This window comes from Sturnira hondurensis, unplaced genomic scaffold (genome assembly GCF_014824575.4).
Source record: "Sturnira hondurensis isolate 20B ecotype Veracruz unplaced genomic scaffold, ASM1482457v3 Scaffold0016587, whole genome shotgun sequence".
NCBI classification, from domain to species: Eukaryota; Metazoa; Chordata; class Mammalia; order Chiroptera; family Phyllostomidae; genus Sturnira; species Sturnira hondurensis.
Genome location: NW_028089218.1, coordinates 643,890 through 668,487, shown reverse-complemented (window position 1 = coordinate 668,487; position 24,598 = coordinate 643,890). Strand labels below are relative to the sequence as shown.

The window sequence follows — 24,598 nt, the reverse complement described above, 5'->3', positions numbered from 1 at the left end:
TTTTAAGTTATTTTTTTTAATCTGTAAAACATCCTGGCTGATGTGGCTCAGTGGACTGAATGCTGGTCTGCGAACCAAAGGATTGCCAGTTTGATTCCCAGTCAGGGCACACACCTGGGTTGTAGGCCAGGTCCTCAGTAGGGGATGGGTGAGAGGAAACCACACATTGATGTTTCTCTCCCTTTCTCCCTCCCTTCCCCCTCTCTAAAAATAAATAAAACTTTTATTAAAAAATAAAATCTGTAAAACAGAAAAAAAAAAAAACCCAACAGTAAGAAGGAAAAAAGAACTGCCCAATCTTCAGGGCAAGAAAGAAACATTACTACATTTTCAGGATTTTGTAATTTAAACAACCCAGTCACCTCCCATGGGTCCCATTCTAAAAACCCATATTTACCTGATGACTTGAATCCTCAGTGCTCTGCTTTATGAAGTCTTCTAGTTCCTGTTTATCTTTCATTGTCTTCTCTAACTGGTCATTTGCTTGCCTTAGCATCACCTGTAGTTTTTTCACCTATGCAATTTTAAATACCAATTAAAAGGAAATACCAGAATTCTTTTATAAACTGAAAAAACCCATAACTCCAAAATTAAAAAAAAAATTTAATGTTTTCTTTCCCTGAAAAACATCATAGATTCGCCAATTCAGGAAAACAGAAATGAATGATCTAATTTGATGACTATATTATGCTTACTGTTAAGTCATTTTTCACATATATTATCCCATTTTAAATATCTGCTTGTCCTCCTGGGTCCTGTGGGCTAGCACACTGGCCTCATTGACTCTAGTATATACTGTGCCTCCAATCTACAATCCATACTAACACCATACATTCTTTCTAAAACAAAAGTCAAGTCATATTATTATTTCCCTGACTAAAATCCCTAAATGTCTCCTGAGGTCTTCAGGTTAAGATTAAATCCCTTCAATCATCTCCCTCCCTCAGTGGTCTCATCATGACCATCCTGCAGTCTCCTCGCCCATTATTTTATCACGTGCACACATACACGCACACACACATTTTGCCCAGCGACATGTACTATTTATACTTCCTAGAACACATCACTTTCCTTCACAACTCTGTTCTTTTGTACATCTTTTACTTCCTTGTACACCCTTCCCTCCTTCTTTTCCTAATTTTACTCCAGCCTCTAAAAGAAGTTTAGACCCGCAAGTGTTACACAACTGAGCCCAAAGTTAAGTTAGATGCCCCTGTCCTTCTAGTTCCCAGGTGGCAAACACAAGGCCTGTGGGCTGAATTCGGCCCTCCACCTATTTTATCCTGCCCACACCTCGTTTCTACCCAGTGGCAGCACTGAGCTCTCGCTTAACTGTTAAGGAGTAGTTACATTTACACAGTCCTAAAATGACATTCAGCCCTTTGAAGGCAACTGTGAGGCTGACGTGGCCCCCAGTGAAAATGAGTTTGACACCTGTGCTCTAGAGTTCTGTGTGTACACCTCAGGAACAAACTACACTGAACTGATGGCTTGGCTGGCAACACTGAAAGCTCATTATGGGCAGTAATACTGTGCTCTCTCTGTATTTGAATACCCAGGATTCAGCAAAATGCCAAGCAGCAGTTGAAGCATGCATATATGCAGGAAATCAATGCCAATGGCATTTGAAAATATTAAACCATCATTCTAATATGCTTAAACTTATTTTGAAGACTAAGGGAACAGTCTTTCTAACAATCAAAAGACAATGAGAAAATGTAAGGAAAAAATTATCTTTTCATTACATATACTTTCACAAGCCTACTCTCACGAAATTCCACATTATTTCCTAAATGTTATCAAGGAACCCATTATTTGGGACTGTATTTGTTAAGGTATTTGTCAATTCCAGCATTCTAGATCAACCTAATCTTAATTTCTGTGACCCTATTAATTAACATAATCAATTCAACAAATTTATAGCAAGTAGGCAATAAGCAAGATTCCAAAACCGATTAATACTCAATTAAGCATTTAATAGTCAACCTCTTATCTCCCTAAGTCTCCGTATCATAAAGCATTTTCCATGTGTATACACTCATGACTCTATCACTCTTAGGTGCTGGGCAGAGGAAGGTTGGAAGAGAAGATGCAGCAGTGCTTCTGAAAGTAGTAAGCTGGCTGTGTGGCGTTGGGCAAGCTAAGGAAGCAAAGGTACACAACGGCAGAGGTTCTAATGTGCTCCCACTGGAAATGTACCTGACATTGCATGTACCAGATTATTTCATATTTAACAAGATGGATACACTTCATAAAGCAAATTGGAGGGGGGAAAAGCAATTAATTCTGCATCTTTAATGAAAACTACAACAGTTCACCAATTTGGCATACCCAAAAGAAACTCACCTGTTCTCTTGTTTCCGCCTCTTGAATCTGAATTCCTTGTAACTGTTTTTCATAATTGGAACACATATCACAACGTCTACCAAGTTTATTTCCAGCATTATGTACCTGAAGGGCAAAATTACCTCTTTATCGGGCAGAACAAAATAATTCTACATTACATACTTGAGGAACACATGCATAGTCTCACCTATGTTGCTCAAAGAAGAACATCAAGTAAATAATTTCTTCAGGGACTGAAGGCAAGAAGTTACAATATAAGGTTGGATTCTAAAAGTCATAAGCTCTAATAGAAATTCGATAGGAAAACAAGGGGCACAACTTTACCACCAAGAGACTAAGTGCCACAAAACACCACATTTGAGGAAAGCACAAAGTAAGCAAAAGGTAGTACACCATGGCACTCATAATTTAAACCCAACCAAGGAAGGGGATGAGAGGAGGAACCAGTGCCAATTAACCATTTCACCTGCTCCAATTACAAAGTAGGTATTGAACTATTAAGTAGCACCTTCTCACATGTTAGAGAACAGTTTCTTTCAGGCTTAATAAGCTGTTCTACTTACTGGCAGCTTCCTTAAAGAGAAGTGATCCTGGGTAAAGGAAAGCACTGCAAAGTCAAAAAACCTGGATTCTAACCCAGGTTTTGCTGCTAAGTCAAAGGAGAAATTCAAGTAACTCTTTCATCTTTTGAGCTAATTTCTTCATCTGTAAATTGAGGACAATCATTTCCTCACTGCCTCATTATTATCAAGAAGCTCAAAGAAACGAGGTATGTGATCTGTAATCTGTAAACCACTATGCAAGTATATACTTAAGTTTTTATCTCCTACCTTACTCCTGAATTGCAAACACTATTAAGAGGAAAATTAACCTCACTGAAGGCTTCTTTTTTTCTCTTCTATATTTTCCACTTCCTCCTTAAATTCACTCTCAGCATCAACTGCTGACAAGCATTTGCACTTCGGATCTCAAAGGAAGATGAAAAAACAGGAATCTTGGAATACACTAAGGTTACAAAAACTGTAAAGCAAACCAAAGCAAACCAAATAGCATAACTTAGCTACACTATTCAGGCAGACTGCTCCAATTTCAGAGGTGTGACTTCAGGATACAGAAGTTCACACTCAATGCAATTAGCCAGTTAGTTCCTTCTCTGTCATAATCACCTGAATAACTAGAGCAGACTATGGCAAGGGTCAGACGATATGGATTAACACTCACTTGCTAGTACCATGTGCATACACCGACTCCAAGGATTATCTTCTGAATGAACAACACCTCCCAGAGTCACCCAGTATGGCTCAAAATGCTCGGGAGGAAAAAAGAAAGATAACTCACCTCTTTCTGCAGGAGATTCCATTCTGTCTCACTGACTAAGCGATAGCCACTGGGAGACACATAAGCATTTTCCATACCCTGGGTGACACTGGAGAGGAGAGATGCTGTCTCTTCTTGTTCTGGCGTCATTGCCTTGATTGCTCTTTCCTGATCTTTGGTTAACATAAACCCACTTGGCATTTGCAGCGATCCAAGGGAGGCAGTGTCAAAGTTCTCAGACACAGAATCTGCTCCTACCAGTGGTCCAAAATCTGACTCATCCAGGTTTCCAGCAGATTTTGCTTTGTAGTTATAGCCTAAAGCTTTGGATTGCAGTGAGCCTGAGGTTCCCAAGCTGTCTGTAGACTGTGCTCTCCTGAGTCCATCTTTAAACATGTCATTGTCCGATTTACTGAATGGATCTCCAGATGGCAATAGTAAATCTGCATCTAAGGAATGGACTGAACCATGGGTACTATCTAAATGCTCCTGAAATGTGAAAATACACAGCTACATTAGACAATTCTCTGTAGTTTTCAAAAAGGAAAACTGCCACATGTTAAAAGTATTTTGCCACATTATACACGATAATCATTAGTGTGTTACCTTCATGTATTTATTGAACAAACATTCACTGAGTGTCTTCTATTCACTGGGCACTAAACCAGGCACTCAAGATACAACTGTGAGCAATCTCAGACCTCAAGATACTTATGATTTCATGAGGAAAAAAGTAAGGAGGCTTTCAGAATATCACATTTAATAAAATGATAGGCTACAACTATGTACTGAATGCTTTGGTGGCTCAAGGAGAGGAATTCAGTCCACACATATGAAGTTAGAGGGGGTTTCCTGAAATTCAGTATGGAATACATTGAATGTGAGATGCCTACTGTATATCCAAGCACAGAGGTCCACCCAATAGAGGGACATATAAGTCTTTAGACAGAGATCTGGGAGCAACCATCATACAATGATAATAAAAGTCACAAGAGCAAACCAAAAAACCTAAGATGAGTCTGTAGAATGAGAAGAGGGTCAAGGGCAGAACCCTGAGAAGCACATTTTGGGGATGGACAGAGGAAGGAGTGGCCAGAGTGGCAGAGTGAAACAAGGGTAATGTGGTATGATGGAAACTAAATTTCAGGCACAGTGTAATGAACACATTAAATGTAGTGCATTAAGTGAATAAAGCCAGGTTACATATATCGCTTGATTCCAAATACATAAGATGTCCAGAACAGGTAAGTCCATAGAGACCCAAAACAAACCAGCAGTTGCCAGAGGCTGCAAGGAAAAGAGAATGGGATCAACAGATCCTTCTGGGCAATGATGAAAATATTTTGAAACTAGACAGAAGTGACAGTTGCACAGCACCATAAATGTACTAAATGCAACTGCACTGTATTTTTTTTCCTTTAAAATTTTTTTCTACCACTGCACTGTAAATGATTAATTTTAAATTACATTTCACCTCAATTTAAAAAAAAGAGATGGTGCAACACATTCCCAAAATCTAAAAGCATACCAGTGCCATCATGTGATGGAGTTACACAGCTAATGGGATCAGAAAACAAGGAAAATGCGGCATGTTTTTTTTAAACTAAATATACCAAATTTAAAGTACTAGCCTTTATTTTAAGATAATAGTCTTTCTACTTTTTGTGGTTAAATGCTTTCCCTTCTATGAACTAGAAAAGATTGTGAAATAAAAATTATTTAAATGTTTAAAAATATCCTTACATCTTTATTTGGTGTTATAATAAAAAGTTGACAACTTTTAATGTTAATTTCTCCACTTTTTTCTTTTTAAAGACTTTTCAAGTGTGAAATCCAGATGACGAAGGAACACAAACCTAGTATATATTAAACTAGCTATGGCAAAGGTCCAAAATAAGTATCCTAATAAAAACTGGGAACCCATTCTGTGAACTTATAAAGGAGCCTAACAGCTAATACTATCACACACAATGCTGCTGTAAAACAGAAAAGGGGACAGGGACAGAAAAGTTCTGATGGCCAATTTAAAAACACCACACTACCATGATATAACAGCATAAGGAACACTTCTACAGGAACTGTAAACTTTCATGTTTCCAAAAGATGACTTAACAGTATGTTCTAACACCTTAAAAATGTTTGCATCCTCAAACTCAGCATCTCTTTTCCCAAGAACTTACACAGTCAAAGAGGACTGTGAATAACATTAAACTTGTCTTTCACTGAAACTGACCTCTCCATGTTGTCACTCAGGCACCTTGAAAAATTAAAACATGGGCACAAATCAGTAAGTAGGAGATTAAGGAATTATGATACATTTACATGCTGAAATATGCCAGCCACAATAATCATTTTGGGGGAAAACATTTACTGATGTGTCAAAACCTTTAAAAACAGACTTAAGTGGGGGAAAAATGAGATATAAAACATTGTGCAGAGTTACAATTGGATTATGTTGAAAAAGTACAAATAGAAACATATGTATGTTAACTTTGGAAATAAAAATAAAAGAGGGGAAGAAGAGGTACATACCAAAATATTTCTGGCAGTTATCTCTGAGCAATAGAATTACCTATCAGTTTTATTTTATTTACCATCCTGTATTTTCCAAATTTTCCATAATGAACATGTATTACCTTTGCAGTGCAAAAAGCATCTTCTAAGAATCAGGTTAAGGAAGATGAGGTCTTATAAATTTAAATGTTTTTTATCAACAAATCTAAGTTTCCAAAGCATTCTAGATTAACTTTAAACTGACAGACTAAATTGTCATGATTGTCAACACAAAACAAATGTGCAAAATATCAGATATGAAAGTCTACAAGATATTTCAAATGTCAGAAAATAATGTTATACACAATATATCATAGATCTGTTAAGACAGAATCAAAAATAAGAAAAAGGCTTCACTGCAAATCACAAAAAAATCTCCCTTTCCTATTTTCCTGCTAAAATATTTTTGGAAAAGTTTGAAACCTTTTCAAACATTCCTGGACACAGGACTCTGCATAACACACACACACATAAAAATAATACGCATAATATTTGGCAATACCAAAAGTTGAGACACTCTCCTGGGAATCTAATTATTAAAATAAAATACACAGAGAATCAAGCCAAGTGGTTCTCATTGTATGATCCAAAACAAAAATGCAGAAAAACAACTACATCATACTTTTTCAATGTCCACTAGCATTTTTTAACTTTCTTTTTAATGTCAAACAACCCATAAACATGGGAATATAAGCCACCAGGACTATTATACATGGCTCAGAGTAAATCTGCTAACCAAAGAGAAACATAATCTCTCTGAAAATGGGTAAGACCCTTATCTAATTTAACTGAAACTGATTTACCAGGCGAGAGAAGACAGCAGCAGAAGAGTGAGTACAAAGTTCTAAATAGCAGGGACAGTATAAACAAGACATATGAGCAATGACAGTAAATAGAAAGGTCTGGCTGTGATGAAATGGACAGCACAGTACGGCTGGAAGGGTCTTTCAACTGTGAAGGCCCTTGTATGCCAAGGTAGGAACCCTTTTTAGTTTTTACCCTAGAGGCAAGATAAGAGAAGCATTTCTGTTACTGATGAGGAGATACCAATATGAGTCTTGAAGAGGAAGTAGAAGGATTTCAATGCTCAGAGAGGCAGAGGAAAATAAGCTTTCCTGGTGAAGAAACCAACATGCAAGTTGGGAAGTACAGCACAAGACAACCAATGTCACTAAAACAGAGTGCATATTATGAGTGTTCTGAGTGAGGAATTTGTACTTAATTATATAGGTAATGAGAGTCAGTGTTTGAGCAGGGGAGTGGCCTAACTGCAGACACACTTAAGAAAAATAAATCTGATAGCAGCACTGAGGCTGCAGTGGAGTGGGACAGGCTGAGGACAGGAAACCTGGTGAGGAGGCCCTTGCCACACTGTAGATTAGAGGTGATGAAGCCATAAGAGCACCACTGTACACTTTTCTCCCCCAGGTCTCTCTACTCTCCCCATTCCCAATACCTGGAATGTTCTACCCCATCACAATCCGCCAAACTTCACCTACTAGTCTCAGAGCTTAAGACCTAATACTAGTTAATACTTAATATATGGTATAGAGAGTTAAGTGTTTCAATATTTTAGATAAGCTCTTTTAAACAAAAAGCTCAAAGTATTATCAACATTATGCATATAAAAGAAGACTTTGCAGATATTAAAGATTTCTTCTAATGTTTTACTTTTGGAACCATTGGATAAAATAACATCGAATTATTTCAGAGACTATGAGAGAAACTGCAGTATGTTTCAAACAGTACTTATAATACCATAAAAATGATTGCAAGTAAGTATCATTTTATCTAATTTTTAGCAAATACTTATACATTTACCATATAAACAATGCTATTGATTAACATATGAAAAGCTAAAATAGTACACAATTATTTTAATTACACATTCACTATACCTCTTCATTTGATAACTGGGCTGAAGATTCTTCATGAGTTAAAGCACACACTACTGGTATTTTCACTTCTTCCTCAATATCTGTTTTTTTGTGGTCCTTTCTCTTATTAAGTCTTTGTTGTTCATCTTCCTCCTAAATGTTACGAAAAAAAAAATGTGTTACACACGTAACCTATATTTAATGATTCATGTAGTTCTAGCCACTCAAAACAAACAAAAAAATAAAAAACACAAACTGTATGATGAGAGAAAACTGGATACTTAAGTTTGTCTTATAATCACACGTGAGGGCACTAACTGGAAATGTTAATGCCCTAACTGGAAATCGAACCAGCAACCCTTTGGTTTGCAAGCCTGTGCTCAATCCACTGAACTACACCAGCCAGGGCAGAATACTGAATAATTTGATGTGACTGAAAATAGCACAGGCACATGAGAAGTGAAGTATATGGAAGGAGGGTGGTGATTAGGTGCCTAGACTCTGGAATCAGAGACTGGCTCAAACCTCAGATCTGCCATTAGCTCCTACTTCATTTGGGTAGTATTACTGGGAGTTTTTTGGTAATTTTTTAAAATGTTAGAGACAATGATTTGTTGTTCCACTTATTTATCCATTCACTCATTGATCCTTGTATGTGCCCTGACCAGGGATCAAACCCACAACCGTGGCATATCAAGACAATACTCTAACCAACTGAACTACCCAGTCAGGGCAAAGCTCAATAAATTTTAATAAAGGCTTTAAATGAACAGTTATAGGAATTAACAGTGTTTTAATGGACAGCAGGAGGGACATGACTGAATTTGTACTTTAGAATCTGAATCTTGGACTTCTGGCCAAGATGGAGGCGTAGGTAGACACACTGTGCCTCCTCGAACAACCAAAATATGGACAACAAAAATTTAGAAACAAAATAACAACCAAAACTGAGAGAAAATTGAACTGTATGGAAGTCTGACAACCAAGGAGTTAAAATAGACACATTCATTCAGACCGGTAAGTGGGGCAGAGTCAGGCTACTGAGCAGAGAGGGGTCATGGCACAGGAAGCGGTAACACCAGGCATCCAAGGCACCTGGGGCGTGCAAGGAAGCACCGGCCAGACCCTGGGTACCCAGGTTTCGGCTGGCAGACCCCAGCGTGGGGTGGAAACAGGAAGACCCAGCAAGGTGGTGATTGAGAAGCAGGGTACCGTGCGCAAGGTAGCTGGCTGACCAGGCAGTGGTCCCACATTCACACACAGATAACTGGGGAGCAAGACAAATCGCGCAACCCAGGGTCCTAGCGCCAGGAAATAAAGCCTCAAAACACCGATTGAAAACACTTGTGGGAGTTGAGGCGCAAGGAGACTCCCAGTCTCACAGAAGACATTAGAGAGACCCACAGGGTCCTAGAACGCATACAAGCCCACCCACACAGGAATCAGCACCATATAGGCCCAATTTGCTTGGGGGAAGTGGTGGAAGGGACTGAGGTGCAACAGGGAGTGGAGCAAACAGCCATTGTTCCTTCTCGGACCCCGCCCCCACATACAGTGTCACAATCCAGCAATGGGAGTTGCTCAGCCCTGGTGAACACCTAAGGCTCTGCCCCTCAAACGTAACAGACGCAAACAGATTAAAACATTATGGCTCAAGCAGAAGAACAGCTCAAAGTCCCAGAGCCAATACTTCTAAGCAACCAAGGGATAGCCACCTATCAGATGCACAGTTCAAAACACTGGTGATCAGGATGCTCACAGAACTGGTTGATTTTAGTCACAAATTAGATGGAAAAATGGGCACACTAAGAGAAATGAAAAAAAAAGCACAGGGAACCAACAGTGATGGGAAGGAAACTAGGACTCAAATCAATGCAGTAGACCAGAAGGAAGAAAGAAACATTCAACCAGAACAGAATAAAGAAACAAGAATTCAAAAAAATGAGGAGAGGCTTAGGAACCTCAAGGACATCTTTAAACGTCCCAACATTCAAATTATAGGGGTACCAGAAGGGGAAGAGAAACAGCCACGAGTGGAAAAGTTATTTGAACAAATAATAAAGGAGAACTTTCCCAATCTGGCAAAGGAAATAGACTTCCAGGAAATCCAGGAAGCTCAGAGAGTCCCAAAGAAGTTGGACCCAAGAAGGAACACACCAAAGCACATCATAATTACATTATCTGAGATTAAAATGAAAGAGAGAATTCTAGAAGCAGCAAGACATAAGGGGACAGTCACCTACAAAGGAGTACCCATCAGACTGTCAGCAGATTTCTCAAAAGAGACCTTACAGGCAAGAAGGGGCTGGAAAGAAGTATTCCAAGTCATGAAAGACAAGGACCTACATCCAAGATTGCTCAATCCAGCAAAACTTTCATTTAGAATGAAAGGACAGATAAAGTGCTTCTCAGATAAGGTCAAGTTCAAGGAATTCATTATCATCAAGCCCTTATTATATGAAATGTTAAAGGTACTTACCTAAGAAAAAGAAGATAAAAAACATATACAGTAAAATGACAGCAAACTCACAATTATTAACAACCACACCTAAAATAAAAACTAAGGAAACAACTAGAACAGGAATAGAACCACAGAAATGGAGATCACATGGAGGGGTAGTATCAGGGGAGTGGAAGGAGGAGGGTGGAGAATGGTACAGAGAAGAAGTAGCATAGATGACAGGCAGAAAATAGACAGGGGGGAGGGCAAGAATAGTATGAGAAATGTAAAAGCTAAAGAACTTAAGACACATGGACATGAACTAAAGGGAGGGAATGTGGGTGGGAGAGGGTGTGCAGGGTGGAGGGGAGTGAAGGGGGAAAGAGGACAACTGTAATAGCATAATCAATAAAATATATTTTTAAAAAAAGAATCTGAATCTTTAAGACAACTATGTCCACACACAAGATGAACAAGTTAGAATTAAGAAACAGAAAATTAGCCCTGGCTGGTGTGGCTCAGTAGATTGAGCACCAATCTGCAAACCAAAGGGTTGCTGGGTTCAATTCCCAATACTGAATTGAATAGGGCACATGCCTGGGTTATTGGCCAGGTTCCCAGTGAGGGGTGCTCAAGAAGCAACCACAAATTGATGGTTCTCTCCCTCTCTTTCTCCTTCCCTTCTCCTCTCTCTAAAATAGATAGATAAATAGAGATAGATAGATAGAAAATTAAAAAGGAAGAAACTTCTGAAAAACAAATCTAACCCAAGTCATCTAAAGTCACCGAGGTATTCTAAAATATTTCTAATACCAGAAAAGCTTCTACACAGCTATCCTAGGCAAATAATTGTACACATATACAACACAGTACGGGACATCAGCTGCAACAACTGTTTAAAGTGACACAAAAGGAAACTATTCAGATGCCCACTACAAGGATTATGTCAGGGCACATCCATACTACCAGCTAAAAACAGAGAAATCTCTGATGTGAAAATATATCCAAGATAATGCCATGAGAAAAATAAGTTATAAATACTTAAACTATGATACCAGTTAAGAAAAAACTGAAAAAAAATATTCCTAAAAGTACACCAATAAATTGTATTCCAATAAATACATAGAAATGGTCTGGAAGACTACCTTCCAAAATGACTACTCCTGACTTAAAAAGTGGTTACTTCTGGGAAAGGAAGTGTGGGAGGTTATCAAGAAGCATCTTTTTCGCTTTATATATATAACTTTACCTTGTGCTTAAAAAAACAAAATATTAACATAAGGATGTATCTGTATATTATTCAAGTGATTTAAATAATGTTTTAAATCACATGAGGCAAACAGAACCTTGGACATGCAGCACTCTAGACCCCTGCCTTTACCTATCACTCAGCCTCCCCATCCCCTCCCTGTCATCTTCTAATAAAGCTTTTAGACCAATGTTATGGAAGACCTGGCCTGGATTAACACACTTCAAGAGTCCTAGGAAAACTGGACTGAACTACAGAGAAAATATTTTTCAGAAATATGCGCTGTTGCACCCTGCGGTCTCTGAAGCAGATCACTGCTAAATGGTTTTTTTCTCCAGGCAAGGCCATTTCTAAAACTGAAAAACAAAATCTCTCAAATGCAGATAGGGTGTTTTTGGAAACGTCATACAGCACCTTATTTAGGCTTTAGTCAACCTCTAATATGCATAAAATAATGCAGTCACACATCTGTGGGTGGGTTAGGGTGCACAACTAAAAAAGTAAGCTAATTCCTACAAAAATGCTATTCACCTGATCTTTCTTTTTCAGTTCTTCAACTTGTCGGAGTTGCTCTGAAGTTAGCACAATCTCCATTCGCTGCATGTCTCTCATTAGCAAACGCTGAGATTCCAGAAACTGGTCATTGGCCTTCTGCCATGTATGTTTTAACTGGTTGTGTTGTTGTCGCTCTTGCTCCAAGAGATGGCACACTGTAAGAATCCCCCAATCAAAAACACTGAATTTTAATAGTAGGCAATACAGTATTTCCCAAATTTCTTTGACAAAAAAATTCTTTCCATAGTGTAACTTGCATAAAAAGTTTCAAGAGAATACATTTTGGGAAACATTGCTCTAAAGGCCAAAGGTTTAGGAAGCATGCCTAACTCTCTTTAATACAGTCTGATACATCTGTTACCCAGAAATCCTTGAGCCCATTTAATTCTGACCTCTAAGAATAAATCAAAAAATATTTGTAAATATGTTGTTGATTCTCATTGGCTCAACCATCTTCTATGGAAAAAAGAATAGGCAGTATCATCCTCTATGTCCACCTACTCGGCTACCCAAGCCAGACACTCAAGAGACAACTCATATTTCTCACTTTTTCTCACCCAACACATTCAGAAGCCTACTAACATAACAGAAGTCTACTAATGCTGCCTCCTGTGCATTATGGTGCAAGCCACCTTCTGCCTTAGATCAGCCCTGGTAATTTAGACAACTACAACAGTAGTCCCTTTGTTATTCTTCCTGCCCTTAGTTTTACCCTCTCTATTCTATCTTCCACCCTGCTATTACAATGAACTTTCCAAGATGCAAAATTAATATTACTCGCTAGTTTAAAATCCTTCAGAGAAGCCAAACACAAAGGCCACATATTGTCTAATCCTATTTACAAGGAAATCCAGAATAGGCAAATGTACAGAAACAAAAGGTAGGTTAGTGGCTGCCAGGGACTGGAATGGAGGAGAGAATAGGAATGCTTGGCAATGAATTAATTTCTTTTTGGAATAATAAAAATGTTCTGAAATTAGACTATATTTAAAACCACTGAATATACACTTTAAAAGAGTGAACTTCATGGCATATGAATTACAGCTCAATAAAGTTATTTAAGAAAAAAGATTTTTTAACCCTCAAATACTCCTTAATGCCCACAGGATAAAATCCAAAATCCTCAGCACAAGGTCTCAGTGATCTGGCCCCATGTCTACCTACCTCTTCTGTTTCACATTTTGCACCACTGCCTCCTGTATCCTAATTCTGATGAACTACACTTCTTTCACTTCCTTACCTTGTTATACCACATGCAAATGGCCTTGAATGTTATGCTCGGCTTTGAAAAATACCTACTTGTCTTTCAAAACCACACTTAAGAACAACTTCTTTGAAGAAGCCTGTCTGTGGCACTGCTGCCTCCCCATATACTTCCATCCAATCCTAGCACCTCTGATACGCAACTGCACTAAGTTGGCTGCAACTCTAGTTCCACCAATTAAAGCTGTCATTACACTGCTGCTTAATCTTTATCTGTCTTCTTTCATTCAAATACTATTTTCTGGGGTGAGTGTTTCAGTATGAAAATTCCTCTATCCCAGTACTCATTTAAGTGAAACTTCTCAGATACTTTTCCAGACATATTAGGAAGGTTTGGTAGTCTTACACTATTTCTGGAAGGGTTGGGGCACATTGCTTAACCATACATTTTTTTTATACCCTTTCAGAGTTTGGGGGTCTTTTTCACAGCAGCACATCTGAAAAATGTTTCCTGAAAGCCAAAGGTTCATTCAAACTTTGCGTTATTTTCATAGCATTTTATGAAGTAATTCTGTACACTTATGTAATTTCAACTTTCCACTACTGGGGGGAGGACTCCCATACAAACCTAATTTATGGAAGAGCTATATTTTCCACAGTATTTGATATACTCAAAAGTATTCACTGCAAGACACTATCACCACAGTCCTAAAATGCATATTAAAATACATTACTAGCAAAACCTGCAACAAGTATAAGATTTCAAAGGAGCCCATGCATTTGGAAGAAGAAAAAAATTAGATCTTTATTTTCACTAACCACTAACTGAAATTTATCACTTACTTCAATTATGAAATGTAGGCAACCAATCACAGTTAAGTATAATACTCCCTATGACCTGCTCACTAACAGAAGCCAGAGATATCTTAATATTGATACTTATGCTCATCACTAGTTTGAAATTACAAGTTATCAAACCTGCTACTAGACCTTGTTATTTAATGCACTACTGAAATAGCACATTTATTACTATACCATAAGTTTCAATTTATTTATATTTTAATAACTTTTAAATAATGTTATTGGTTTCTTTTGTAATGCCATGTATTTTATGACTTAAAAACATTATTCTGGCCCTGGCTGGTGTAGCTCAGTGGATTGAGCGCGAGCCTGCGAACCAGAGGATTGCAGTTCGATTCTCAGTCAGGGCACATGCCTGGGTTGCAGGCCAGTTCCCAGCAGGGGACACACGAGAGGCAACCATACATTGATACTTCTCTCCCTCTCTCCTTCCCTTCCCCGCTAAAGATAAATAAATAAAAATTTTTTAAAAAACCATTATTCTGAAAAGACTTCACAAAACTGCCAACAGTCCATGACACAAAAAAGTTAAGAACCCCAGGTATACAGGAGTCACTAAAAGAATGCAAGACAAAAGTACGTTTTTATTTTAATGAGGAAAAAATAAGCCTTCTTCCTCATTCCTAGGAAAACATAGTCAATTTCTGCATCACTCTTCTACTAGACTAGTGAAATCAAAATTGTTTCTTATACCTCTGGCTGGTGTGGCTCAGTGGATTGATCATGGGCCTGTGAAGCAAAGGGTCATCGGTTCAATTCCCAGTCAGGGCACATGCCTGGGTTGCAGGCCAGGTCCCCAGTAGTGGATGTATGAGAGGCAAACACACAATGATGTTTCTCTCCCTCTCCTTCTCCCTCCCTTCCCCTCAGTCTAAAAATAAATTAACTTAAAAAAACTGTTCCTTATAAACAGGAATGTTATTTAAGGACACCAGCATATATTATCTGTCCTCTCTGTCCCATATGTACTTTTGCTAATCCGCCTCCATCAAAATGGGTTGAGAGCAAAAACAGTCTGTGCAGAAATTCCTAGCTCTATCATCTTTTAGTCAAGAGCTCATGCCCTGTGAAGTTATTACTAGAGTCCTGGAAGAAAGAGAAATCAGTAACAGTCTAAGTATCTTTAGCAGACTTCACATCTCCAGATTTTCATGGGAATATTCAAACTAACTGTGAAGCTTAAATTAAATCACTAATATATTGAATTGGCATTTTAAGATTGGTTATTATTTTGTTAATCAATATCATAGTTCTCTTAGAGAATAAGATAAAAATATATAGAATATATATTTACCTTCATGCAATTCTTTCCTCAGTTTCTCAGCATCTTCCTGTAAAACAGATTTCTGAGTGTTCAAAACAGCTACATACATCTCTAGGTCAGTCCTACAAGATTTCTCAGCCTCCAGATAATGATTCAGTTCTTTAACCTGAAACAAGACACAATTCTATTAAACTAAAATTTACATACTTACTATAGAAAACCAAAAAAATAATTAATAGTAGATATTATAATCATATCATGAGTAAATATACAACTGAGATTACACATAACAATTTTGTATACTTTTCAAAAAGGTAGTTCCAATTTATATTTCCATGGACTCATTTTATCACATACTCAGCAACACCAAGTTTTTATTTTAAACAGTAGTTGCTGTCTAAGGATAAAAACAGTATCATAGCCTTATAAGTTTGCATCTTTTTATTTCTAATTAGGTAATTCCAAGTGCCTTAAATTTATAAAAAGGAAACATTTTCACAGATACATGTATTCATGGAAGGAAAAAAGAGGAAGTCACGATGAAAAAAATAACTGGTCTCATACAGTACAACACAAACTTGAAGGCAAATGCAGACTACCTCTTAAAAATCACATCTCTTAAAAACTATTTTATTTCTGTTGAACAATCAGCTATAATGTTCTAATATAAACAATGTAGTATAAATCTGAAATAGTTACAACCAAAATAAAATGCAATCTTGCCCTAAAAGTGATTATAGAACTACTTGTTTTATCCTATCTTCGAAAATGTCCATCTAGTTAACTGACAACTTTTTCAAATGGTTATGTCTATCTAATTTAATCTTTATGGTCATTTCATGCCTTTTATCTTCCCACTTTTTCAAACCTGAAATAGCTGAAACATTAAATAGCTGACTAATCTTATCTTTACCCCTAGTCTATTGTTAATACAATAGAGTAGTATTGGTCACAGACTAAAATAATTATTTAAAGCTGCCATTTGCTTCACTGGAGGTTGTCAGCCAATCAAAGAGATACTACATCCAGCGTGGCTCAGTTGGTTGGAGCATCGTCCCATAAACTAAAAGATCATGGGTTCAATTCCCAGTCAAGGCACATACCCTAGGTTACAAGGTTGGTCCCTGGTCGGGGCATGTACAAGAGACAACCAATCAATGTTTCTTTTTTACATCAATGTTTCCCTCACTTTCTCTCTCCCTCCCTTCCCATCTCTGTAAGATCAATAAGCATGTGTTCGGATGAACATTAAAAAAAAAAAAAGATACTAACCAAGCATGACAAAGTGCTGGCTGTTGTGAGGCATTTTCCCTATGACCTGGAGAGGGTGATAATTCAGTTGATGGTAAGAGTCAATATGGCAGATATAAAATGGTGGTAATATAACCACTAATTCTATCAGTTATTACTTCTTAGAACAAATATTTGACTCAATAATTAATAATTTCTAACATTCAAAAGCTACTGAGCAGAACTGTGGGAAAAGGGTGACACAGTATGTGAATTTCCTTAAATTTCACACATTCTAACAAAGGTTGCAAGAACTACTAAAAAAACAAAACCAAAAACACATGGATAGCTACATAAAAAGCAAAAGAAAAAACAAGTGATAAATAGAAGGTGGGGACAAACCACTGGAAACTACCTATATGGACTTAAGTAATACCAGTGTCTATGCAAAAGAAACTAACAGAAAGCAACAAGGTCCCTGAGAATCTCAAAATAGTCAACTGGGGCAAGAGCAGATGGAACTAGGAAGACTTTCACACACTCCAGTAGTGGATGAACACTACAAATTTGTACTGTTGAGACACAATCTGGCTAGGATAAAATGATATCCAATTTTCACTTACATTTCCCTGATTTCTAGTGAGGTTCACATTCCTTGGCTATTTGATTTTCTCTTTTGTGAACTGCTTGCTCATGTTCCTGTTTCTCTACCGGGCCATTTGTCACTTATGAACTAGGCAATTTTTATTAATTTCAGATACTAATTTTTTGTTAGGTATTTGAGGTATAGACAAATATCTTCTAATAGTCTAGCTCTTCAATTTTACGTGAGATTTTTTTTTAATAGGGAAGTTTTATACTCTCAGGTAGGCAAATTGTCAATCTATTCATTTACAGTGAATATTACTGTCTTATTTCAAAAGCTTTTGTACCCCAGGTAACATTTTCTTTTATTAACACCTAAAAGTTTCAAAAATTTGCTTTTCACTCTTAGTTTTTCATTCATTAAAATTAGTATTTATAAAGTGTGAGACAGAAAGCTAATTTCATTTAATTTCACACTTATAATTATTTTTAAAAGCTTTTTAAAAATAATCCTTTCTTTTCCTACTGATTAGTAATGCCTCTTGTCATATATCAAATTTTCATATATGGTTCTGTTTCTGGGCATTCTAATCTGTTTCACCGGTCCATTTGCTTATCTCTAAACCAGTACCAAACTATCTTAATTATAGTAGTTTTTTATAAAGTATCTGGTAGGTAAGACAAGTCTCTTCACCTTCCTTCTTAAAATTTTTGCTAGATATATTTCTGTTCCTATGCTTGTCTACATGAATTCTAGAATCTTCTTACCAAGTTCCTTATTGGATTTTTGAGTGAAATATTGAATTTACAGATTAATTTAGAGATAGACTGCCTGCTTTGTTACTACTATTCTTGTTGTTGGAAGATAGTTTTCTTTACTTGCAGCAAGTAAAGAGACAGAAGATTCATCTTCAAAGTTTTGTTTCCCTTCTAGCCATTGGCTAACTACACAATGATTTCTTTACACTTGGCTGCATTTATCCATTGAGTTCCTATCAAGGTCATCCTGTTTACAGCTGCATCTGCAAAATACTCCATGGTATCCAGGTTCCTTCACCACTGTCAAGCTCCTAAGTATAATTCCAGCTTATAATACATTATCTTTCCACTAAGGAACACACATGTATTTAGACCTTCATTTTTAACATGAAAGTACACTTACAGCTGTGAATATACAGAACAGTTTTTTCTTGTATTATAATCCATTAATTATTGTATTCTTTTCCACACAAACAACTATAAACTACTTTTGCCTCACCCTGTATATTTCATAAAGATCATGCCCATTTTTTATTATTTCTTCCATTTTTTCATTATATTCCCTTTCTCATTTTTCTTTGGCCTATTTCACAAAAATTGGCTCTTATATGTATTATTTTCATCCAATCATATTGCTTGTATTGTTATTTTAGATTCTTGAGTAAAAATATTCAAATCACTCATAATATTTTAAAATTCCTTTTCCCATATAAGTTATTTTTTTCATTTCCAGTTCATTTTAGCTATCATTTTAATGTAAATAATTTAATAAACTGTGATCAGAGATTCTGGTCTGTATAACATCAATTCTTTGAAATTTGTTGGCACTTTGTGAACTTACAAAAAGTATAATATATCTAAAAATAGTAATATTTGATTCTATGCATTATCGTAAGTGCTTTGATGTGTTAAGTTATAATCCTCATAATAGCCTTATGAGACAGGCTATATTATTACCCCCATTTTACAACTGAGAAAACTAAAATACAATAAATTTATTTTACCAAAGTCACCCAGGTAATTAATGCTGAGCTCTTACCTACTGTGTTTTACTACAGTATAAAAAATAGTCTCTTCCTTGGGTACAGGGGTCTATGTGTCTAATAGCTAAATTAATCATGTTGCTCAAAATTCCTATATCCCTACTAATTTTTTTTGTCTGCACTATCACTTGCTAATGATCAGTTTAAATATCCTATTATAATTGGGAAATGTCAATTTCTTCTTGTCACTTTATTGCTTTACATATTTCAAGACTATGTAAGGTGAATTTAAGTTCATGACTATCTTTTCTTTTTGATGGATTATTTACTGATGGACTCCTTTTTATCTCCATTAATTATTTTCCCCTATACCTACTTGTTGCTGAATCAACTTTCTTTTGGTTAGATTTTACATGGCATATCTTTAAATAGCCCTTTATTTCCAATCTCACCTTGTAGTTTATTTTAGGTGTATCTCTTATAAGCCATATAAAGTTAGATTTTTAACATATAAGCTCTGTTAGGTGATTATCAGTTAACTTTACTAGGATTATTGATACATTCCCTTTTCTACATTTCTACATTCCTATGTTGTACTTCTGTTTACTCTTTCCTTATTGTTTCTTCCCTACTTTCTTTTAATTAGTTATTAAAATTTTTGATACTCCCTTTGTATTTCCTATTGTCTCTGTATGGCCAACAAATCCAGCCATAATATAACTGTATCATCTCTAAAAAAATCAATTACTGGCTGGCTTCAACCAACTTCTTTTCCTTAATAAGAAAATGAATTAGATTGAGTCTCATTATGGTAAGAAAACAAACACTAACTCTGCAACAAAGCAGTACTTGCATCACTATTGTGATTATTGATAATACCAAGAAACAAAATCTACTCCCAGGATTTTTTTTTCTTTTTGCATTTTAAACAAAGCAAGATTCATAAGATTCATAGTCTAAATTACATTTTTTACCCACTCAGTGATTCTAACTTTTGCTCATTGCATTAGGTCAGAATCTTGGATTTTAAGCAAATAAATTAAAATATTTCACAACCTTTGAGGCTTCCAGCTCTTTCACCTTGTCTTCAGCTTCTGTCAGTTTATCTTTCAAAGCTGCAATTTCCTTCTCCATGGGCATCACAACAGACCGAAGTTTTTCAGCATCCTCTTGGGCCTATGGTTAAAAAAAATGAAATACTATAACTCACTGATTTATTGCTTTTCCTAAGAAACAGGAAAATAAGTCTACCAGGCACGCACAAAACAGAACCATGTCTAACTTTTAAACATTGCATTGCTTGGGCCCTGAGTGCTGTGGCTCAGGGGCTTGGGTGTCCTACTACAAACCAAAAGGCTGCCCATTCAATTCCCAGTCAGGGCACCTGCCTGGATTGCAGGCCATGTCCCTGGATGGGGTCATGAGAGAGACAACCAATCGACATTTATGTCTCTCTTTCTCCCTTCCTTACCCTCTCTCTAAAAATAAATTTTAAATCTTTAAATAAATAAATGTTGCACTACTTTGAATGTCAAGTCATAATCATAGTTTTTGCATATATTCCATTTAGAATTTGGAAGTAGAAAAATAAATTCACTATGACAATTTTGACCTTGTAATTAATTAATTAATTTGGAAAGTACCTATGTATAAAACAAAATACACATAATTTTTTATAATCCTGGTTACTAAATTAATTAAACCATAATTTTTTATGACTACTAAAAAGACTTTTTTAAACATTAGGAAATATAAAAATATGTTTTCTACAATATGGCAAAACTATGTTGCTATAAAAAAGCTATCATCCATGGAGGTGAGCTGAGATGGGAGTAAAAGGCAGAAAACTACTTGAACGCTTAAAATATAAATAAATAGGGAACTTCCGCCAAGATGGAGGCGTAGGTGGAAACAATGTGCTTTCTCCCACAACCAAGTTTGAATACAACAAAGGTTTAGTATACAAAGACGCAGCCAAAGAACAGAAAATTGAACTATAACGGAAGTCCAACAACAACAAACCGTTCATCCAGACGGGTAAGAGGGGAGGAGCCAGCAGCAGAGCAGGGTCGGGCAGGAAAGATCCCCCAACCCCAGGCGTCCAGGAAGCCGTGGCTGGGGAGGCAACGGGCGGACCCAGTGAAGGTACAAGGCGGGCAGGCGGACCTCGGTCACACATTCGTGCACAGATAAACCAGCAAAGGCATGAGCAGTGACACAGACCACACAGGCCCCAGTGGCAAGAAGCAGCAGAGGGAACCGCCATTGCCCCTCTTGGACCCTGCCCCCACATACAGCGTCACAACCCAGCAACTGAGTTGCCCCGCCCTGGTTAACACCTAGGGCTCCACTCCTCATATGTAACAGGCACGAACAGTTCAAATCATGGCTCAAGAACTCAAAGCCCCAGAGCTGATAACTCTAAGCGACCAAGAAATGGCGAACCTCTCAGATGCACAGTTCAAAATACTGGTGATCAGGATGCTCACAGAACTGACTGATTTTAGTCAAAAATTAGAGAAACACATGAAGGCTAAACTGATTGAAATGAAGGGAAATGCACAGGAAACCAATAGTGATGGAAAGGAAACTGGGACTCTAATCAAGGGAGTGGACCAGAAGGAAGAAAGAAACATTCAACCAGAACAGAATAAAGAAACAAGAATTCAAAAAAATGAGGAGAGGATTAGGAACCTCCAGGACATCTTTAAATGTTCCAACATCCGAATTATAGGGGTACCAGAAGGGGAAGAGAAACAGCCACGAGTGGAAAAGTTATTTGAACAAATAATAAAGGAGAACTTCCCCAGTCTGGAAAAGGAAATAGACTTCCAGGAAATCCAGGAAGCTCAGAGAGTCCCAAAGAAGTTGGACCCAAGAAGGAACACACCCACCAAGGCACATCATAATTACATTAGCCAAGATGAAAATGAAGGAGATAATCCTAGAAGCAGCAAGACATAAGGGGACAGTCATCTACAAAGGAGTTCCCATCAGACTGTCGGCGGATTTCTCAAAAGAAACCTTACAGGCAAGAAGGAGCTGGAAAGAAGTATTCCAAATCATGAAATCCAAAGACCTACAACCAAGACTGCTCTCTCCTTCAAACCTTTCATTTAGAATGGAAGGACAGATAAAGTGCTTTTCAGATAAGATCAAATTCAAGGAGTTCATCATCACCAAGCCCTTATTATATGGAATATTAAAGGGACTTATCTAAGAAAAAGAAGATAAAAAAATATGAACAGTGAAAGGACAGCAAACTCACAATTATTAACAACCACACCTAAAACAAAAGCAAACTAAGGACAGCTAGATCAGGAGTAGAACCATAGAAATGAAGATCACATGGAGGGTTAGCAACAGGGGAGGGGGGGGAGGAGAAGGTATGTAACCATTATACATGGCAAAATACAGTATCTAGTACTATACTTAGGTTTATGTCCAAATAATTCCTCTAACAGAAAATGTAAAAAGTATACCTTCTATTACTATAGTAATATTAAAGCATTTGGCATTTGGACTCAAATATTCCTACAGGTAAATACATTCCTTCATACCTTTTTCATTTCATTTTCTAAATTTTCCTCCTCTTGACCTTCAGACAGCCTTCTCCTTAAATCAGCTATCTCCCTCTCTGCAGATTCTCGATACTGTGCCCACTGTGCTCGCTCCTGCTCCAGTCGAAGGTGGAACTGGTGCTCATAATCACGAACTGTTTCTACAAGACATCAACAAATATTTAATGTCTAAGCATTCTGGAAAAAAAAACAAGAACTACGTTCTGACACATGAAAACTTAAGTAGTTATATTAAAATCTTTTGCTTAAGTTATAGAAATCTTTTAATTCACTAAAAAAAGCTAACCTACATTTCCATTTCTTATTATGTATAGAAATTTTGCTAAGAGCTTTAAGTCATTATCTAATCTTCAAATAAACCTGTGTAATATTATTTTACAGATGAGGAAAGCTTAGGAAAGGTTACATACTCTGGCCAATGTTTCCTTTTCTGAGACAGACTGAAGTAGGAGTAGTCATTTTTCAGCCATGAAGCAAAATGAGGTTGAAAACCTCAGATGAAGGAACAGATGACTGAAGGAACAGATGACTGAAGGAGCCTAGAACACTGGGGACATTGTGGAACCACTATAACCAGTTTTAGATTACCTACCTCTGGATTTCTTTTTCTGTAAGGAAAATGAACTCCTATTTTTGTAATCACTATAGTCAGCATTGTTAGAGGCTCACAGTAATCCGAAGGTGATAGCCACAAACTCAGAAACAGGGCTGGACTTAACCTGCCTTCTTGCAAATAGCACTAAGGCAAAAATGACACACAACTGCTAAGTTGGACAGGGGGAAAAAAGTTACCATATTTTTCGGACTATAAGATGCACTCCCAATTTGGGGAGAAATGGGGGTGCATCTTATAGTCCAAATGTAGCTTGCCTGGCTTGCTGTGCGGGGGGGGGAGGGTGGCAGTGGAGTGGGGCTACAGACTATTAAATATTTTACCACATTTTTTGCTTCAAAGTTTTTTCCCCTATTTTCCTCCTCTAGAACCTAGGTGTGTCTTATGGTCCTAAAAACGTGATATCACTATCTCACATTTAGAATACAATTAATTTCAGAAACTTAAAGATTCAGGGGCAACATCATTTCAATTATCATTTTCTCAGAAATTGCAGGAAGTAATAAGCAAGCACTAGTGCCAACAGCAGGTAGACCAAATTACTTCTCTTCCTTTAGACCAAGCCAGCAGCCCATAAAGCTAATTTTAACCCACAAGCCATGCTATCATAAACTGCAATGAAAATTTCATATAAAAATCCAAATTTTCCTTAAAAGTGTAAAAGATATGACAATACTGGATTGGATGGGCCATAATGAATTGGAACTAGTAAGTGTAAGTAGTAAGTTTATTCTTTGCAAAGGTGGTCTCTCTGGGCCTACATTCTCCCTAGTGCCCATACAGCTTTATTCATTGACAGTACTTGCCTGACTCCTATAAGAAAATCCATTCTGAAGCCCTGCTTTAACCTTATCATGAACTATAGTTCTCACCTAAAGCAAAATCTTTTTAACCCTCTCATTACACTGGGTTGGCAAAAAAATCCGTATGGTTTTTTCCACAAAATAAGAGATATTTTTCATTTTCACCAATAACTTTATTGATTTGGATATTCTGAGTATGTCGGCTATCTCCCTCATAGTATACAATTGATTGTTCTCAATGTCTTAATTTGATCACTATCAACGTCATCCGGTGCACCTGACTGCGGAGCACCATCCAGCAAGAAACGTCCAGCACAAAACTTCGCAAACCACTTTTGACACGTTTGGTCAGTCACAGCATCTTCTCTATACACTGCAC

General features: G+C 37.1%; 1 protein-coding gene across 2 annotated transcripts in view; it reads right to left on the bottom strand.

Moving 5' to 3' along the window:
- Nucleotides 1-24,598, bottom strand: part of RABEP1 (rabaptin, RAB GTPase binding effector protein 1) — a 106,665-nt gene that overhangs the window by 29,534 nt on the left and 52,533 nt on the right. Inside the window, exons 4-11 of one of the 2 annotated variants that reach the window (XM_037066262.1) lie at nt 22,783-22,943; nt 20,279-20,398; nt 15,696-15,831; nt 12,314-12,492; nt 8,115-8,246; nt 3,685-4,152; nt 2,347-2,451; nt 398-514 (exon numbers count right to left, since the gene is read on the bottom strand). In XM_037066262.1, the coding sequence (XP_036922157.1) occupies nt 398-514; nt 2,347-2,451; nt 3,685-4,152; nt 8,115-8,246; nt 12,314-12,492; nt 15,696-15,831; nt 20,279-20,398; nt 22,783-22,943 (1,418 nt within the window). Of the gene's footprint in view, nt 1-397; nt 515-2,346; nt 2,452-3,684; nt 4,153-8,114; nt 8,247-12,313; nt 12,493-15,695; nt 15,832-16,937; nt 16,984-20,278; nt 20,399-22,782; nt 22,944-24,598 lie in introns of those variants that run through there. The other variant, XM_037066263.1, reaches the window with a different exon arrangement.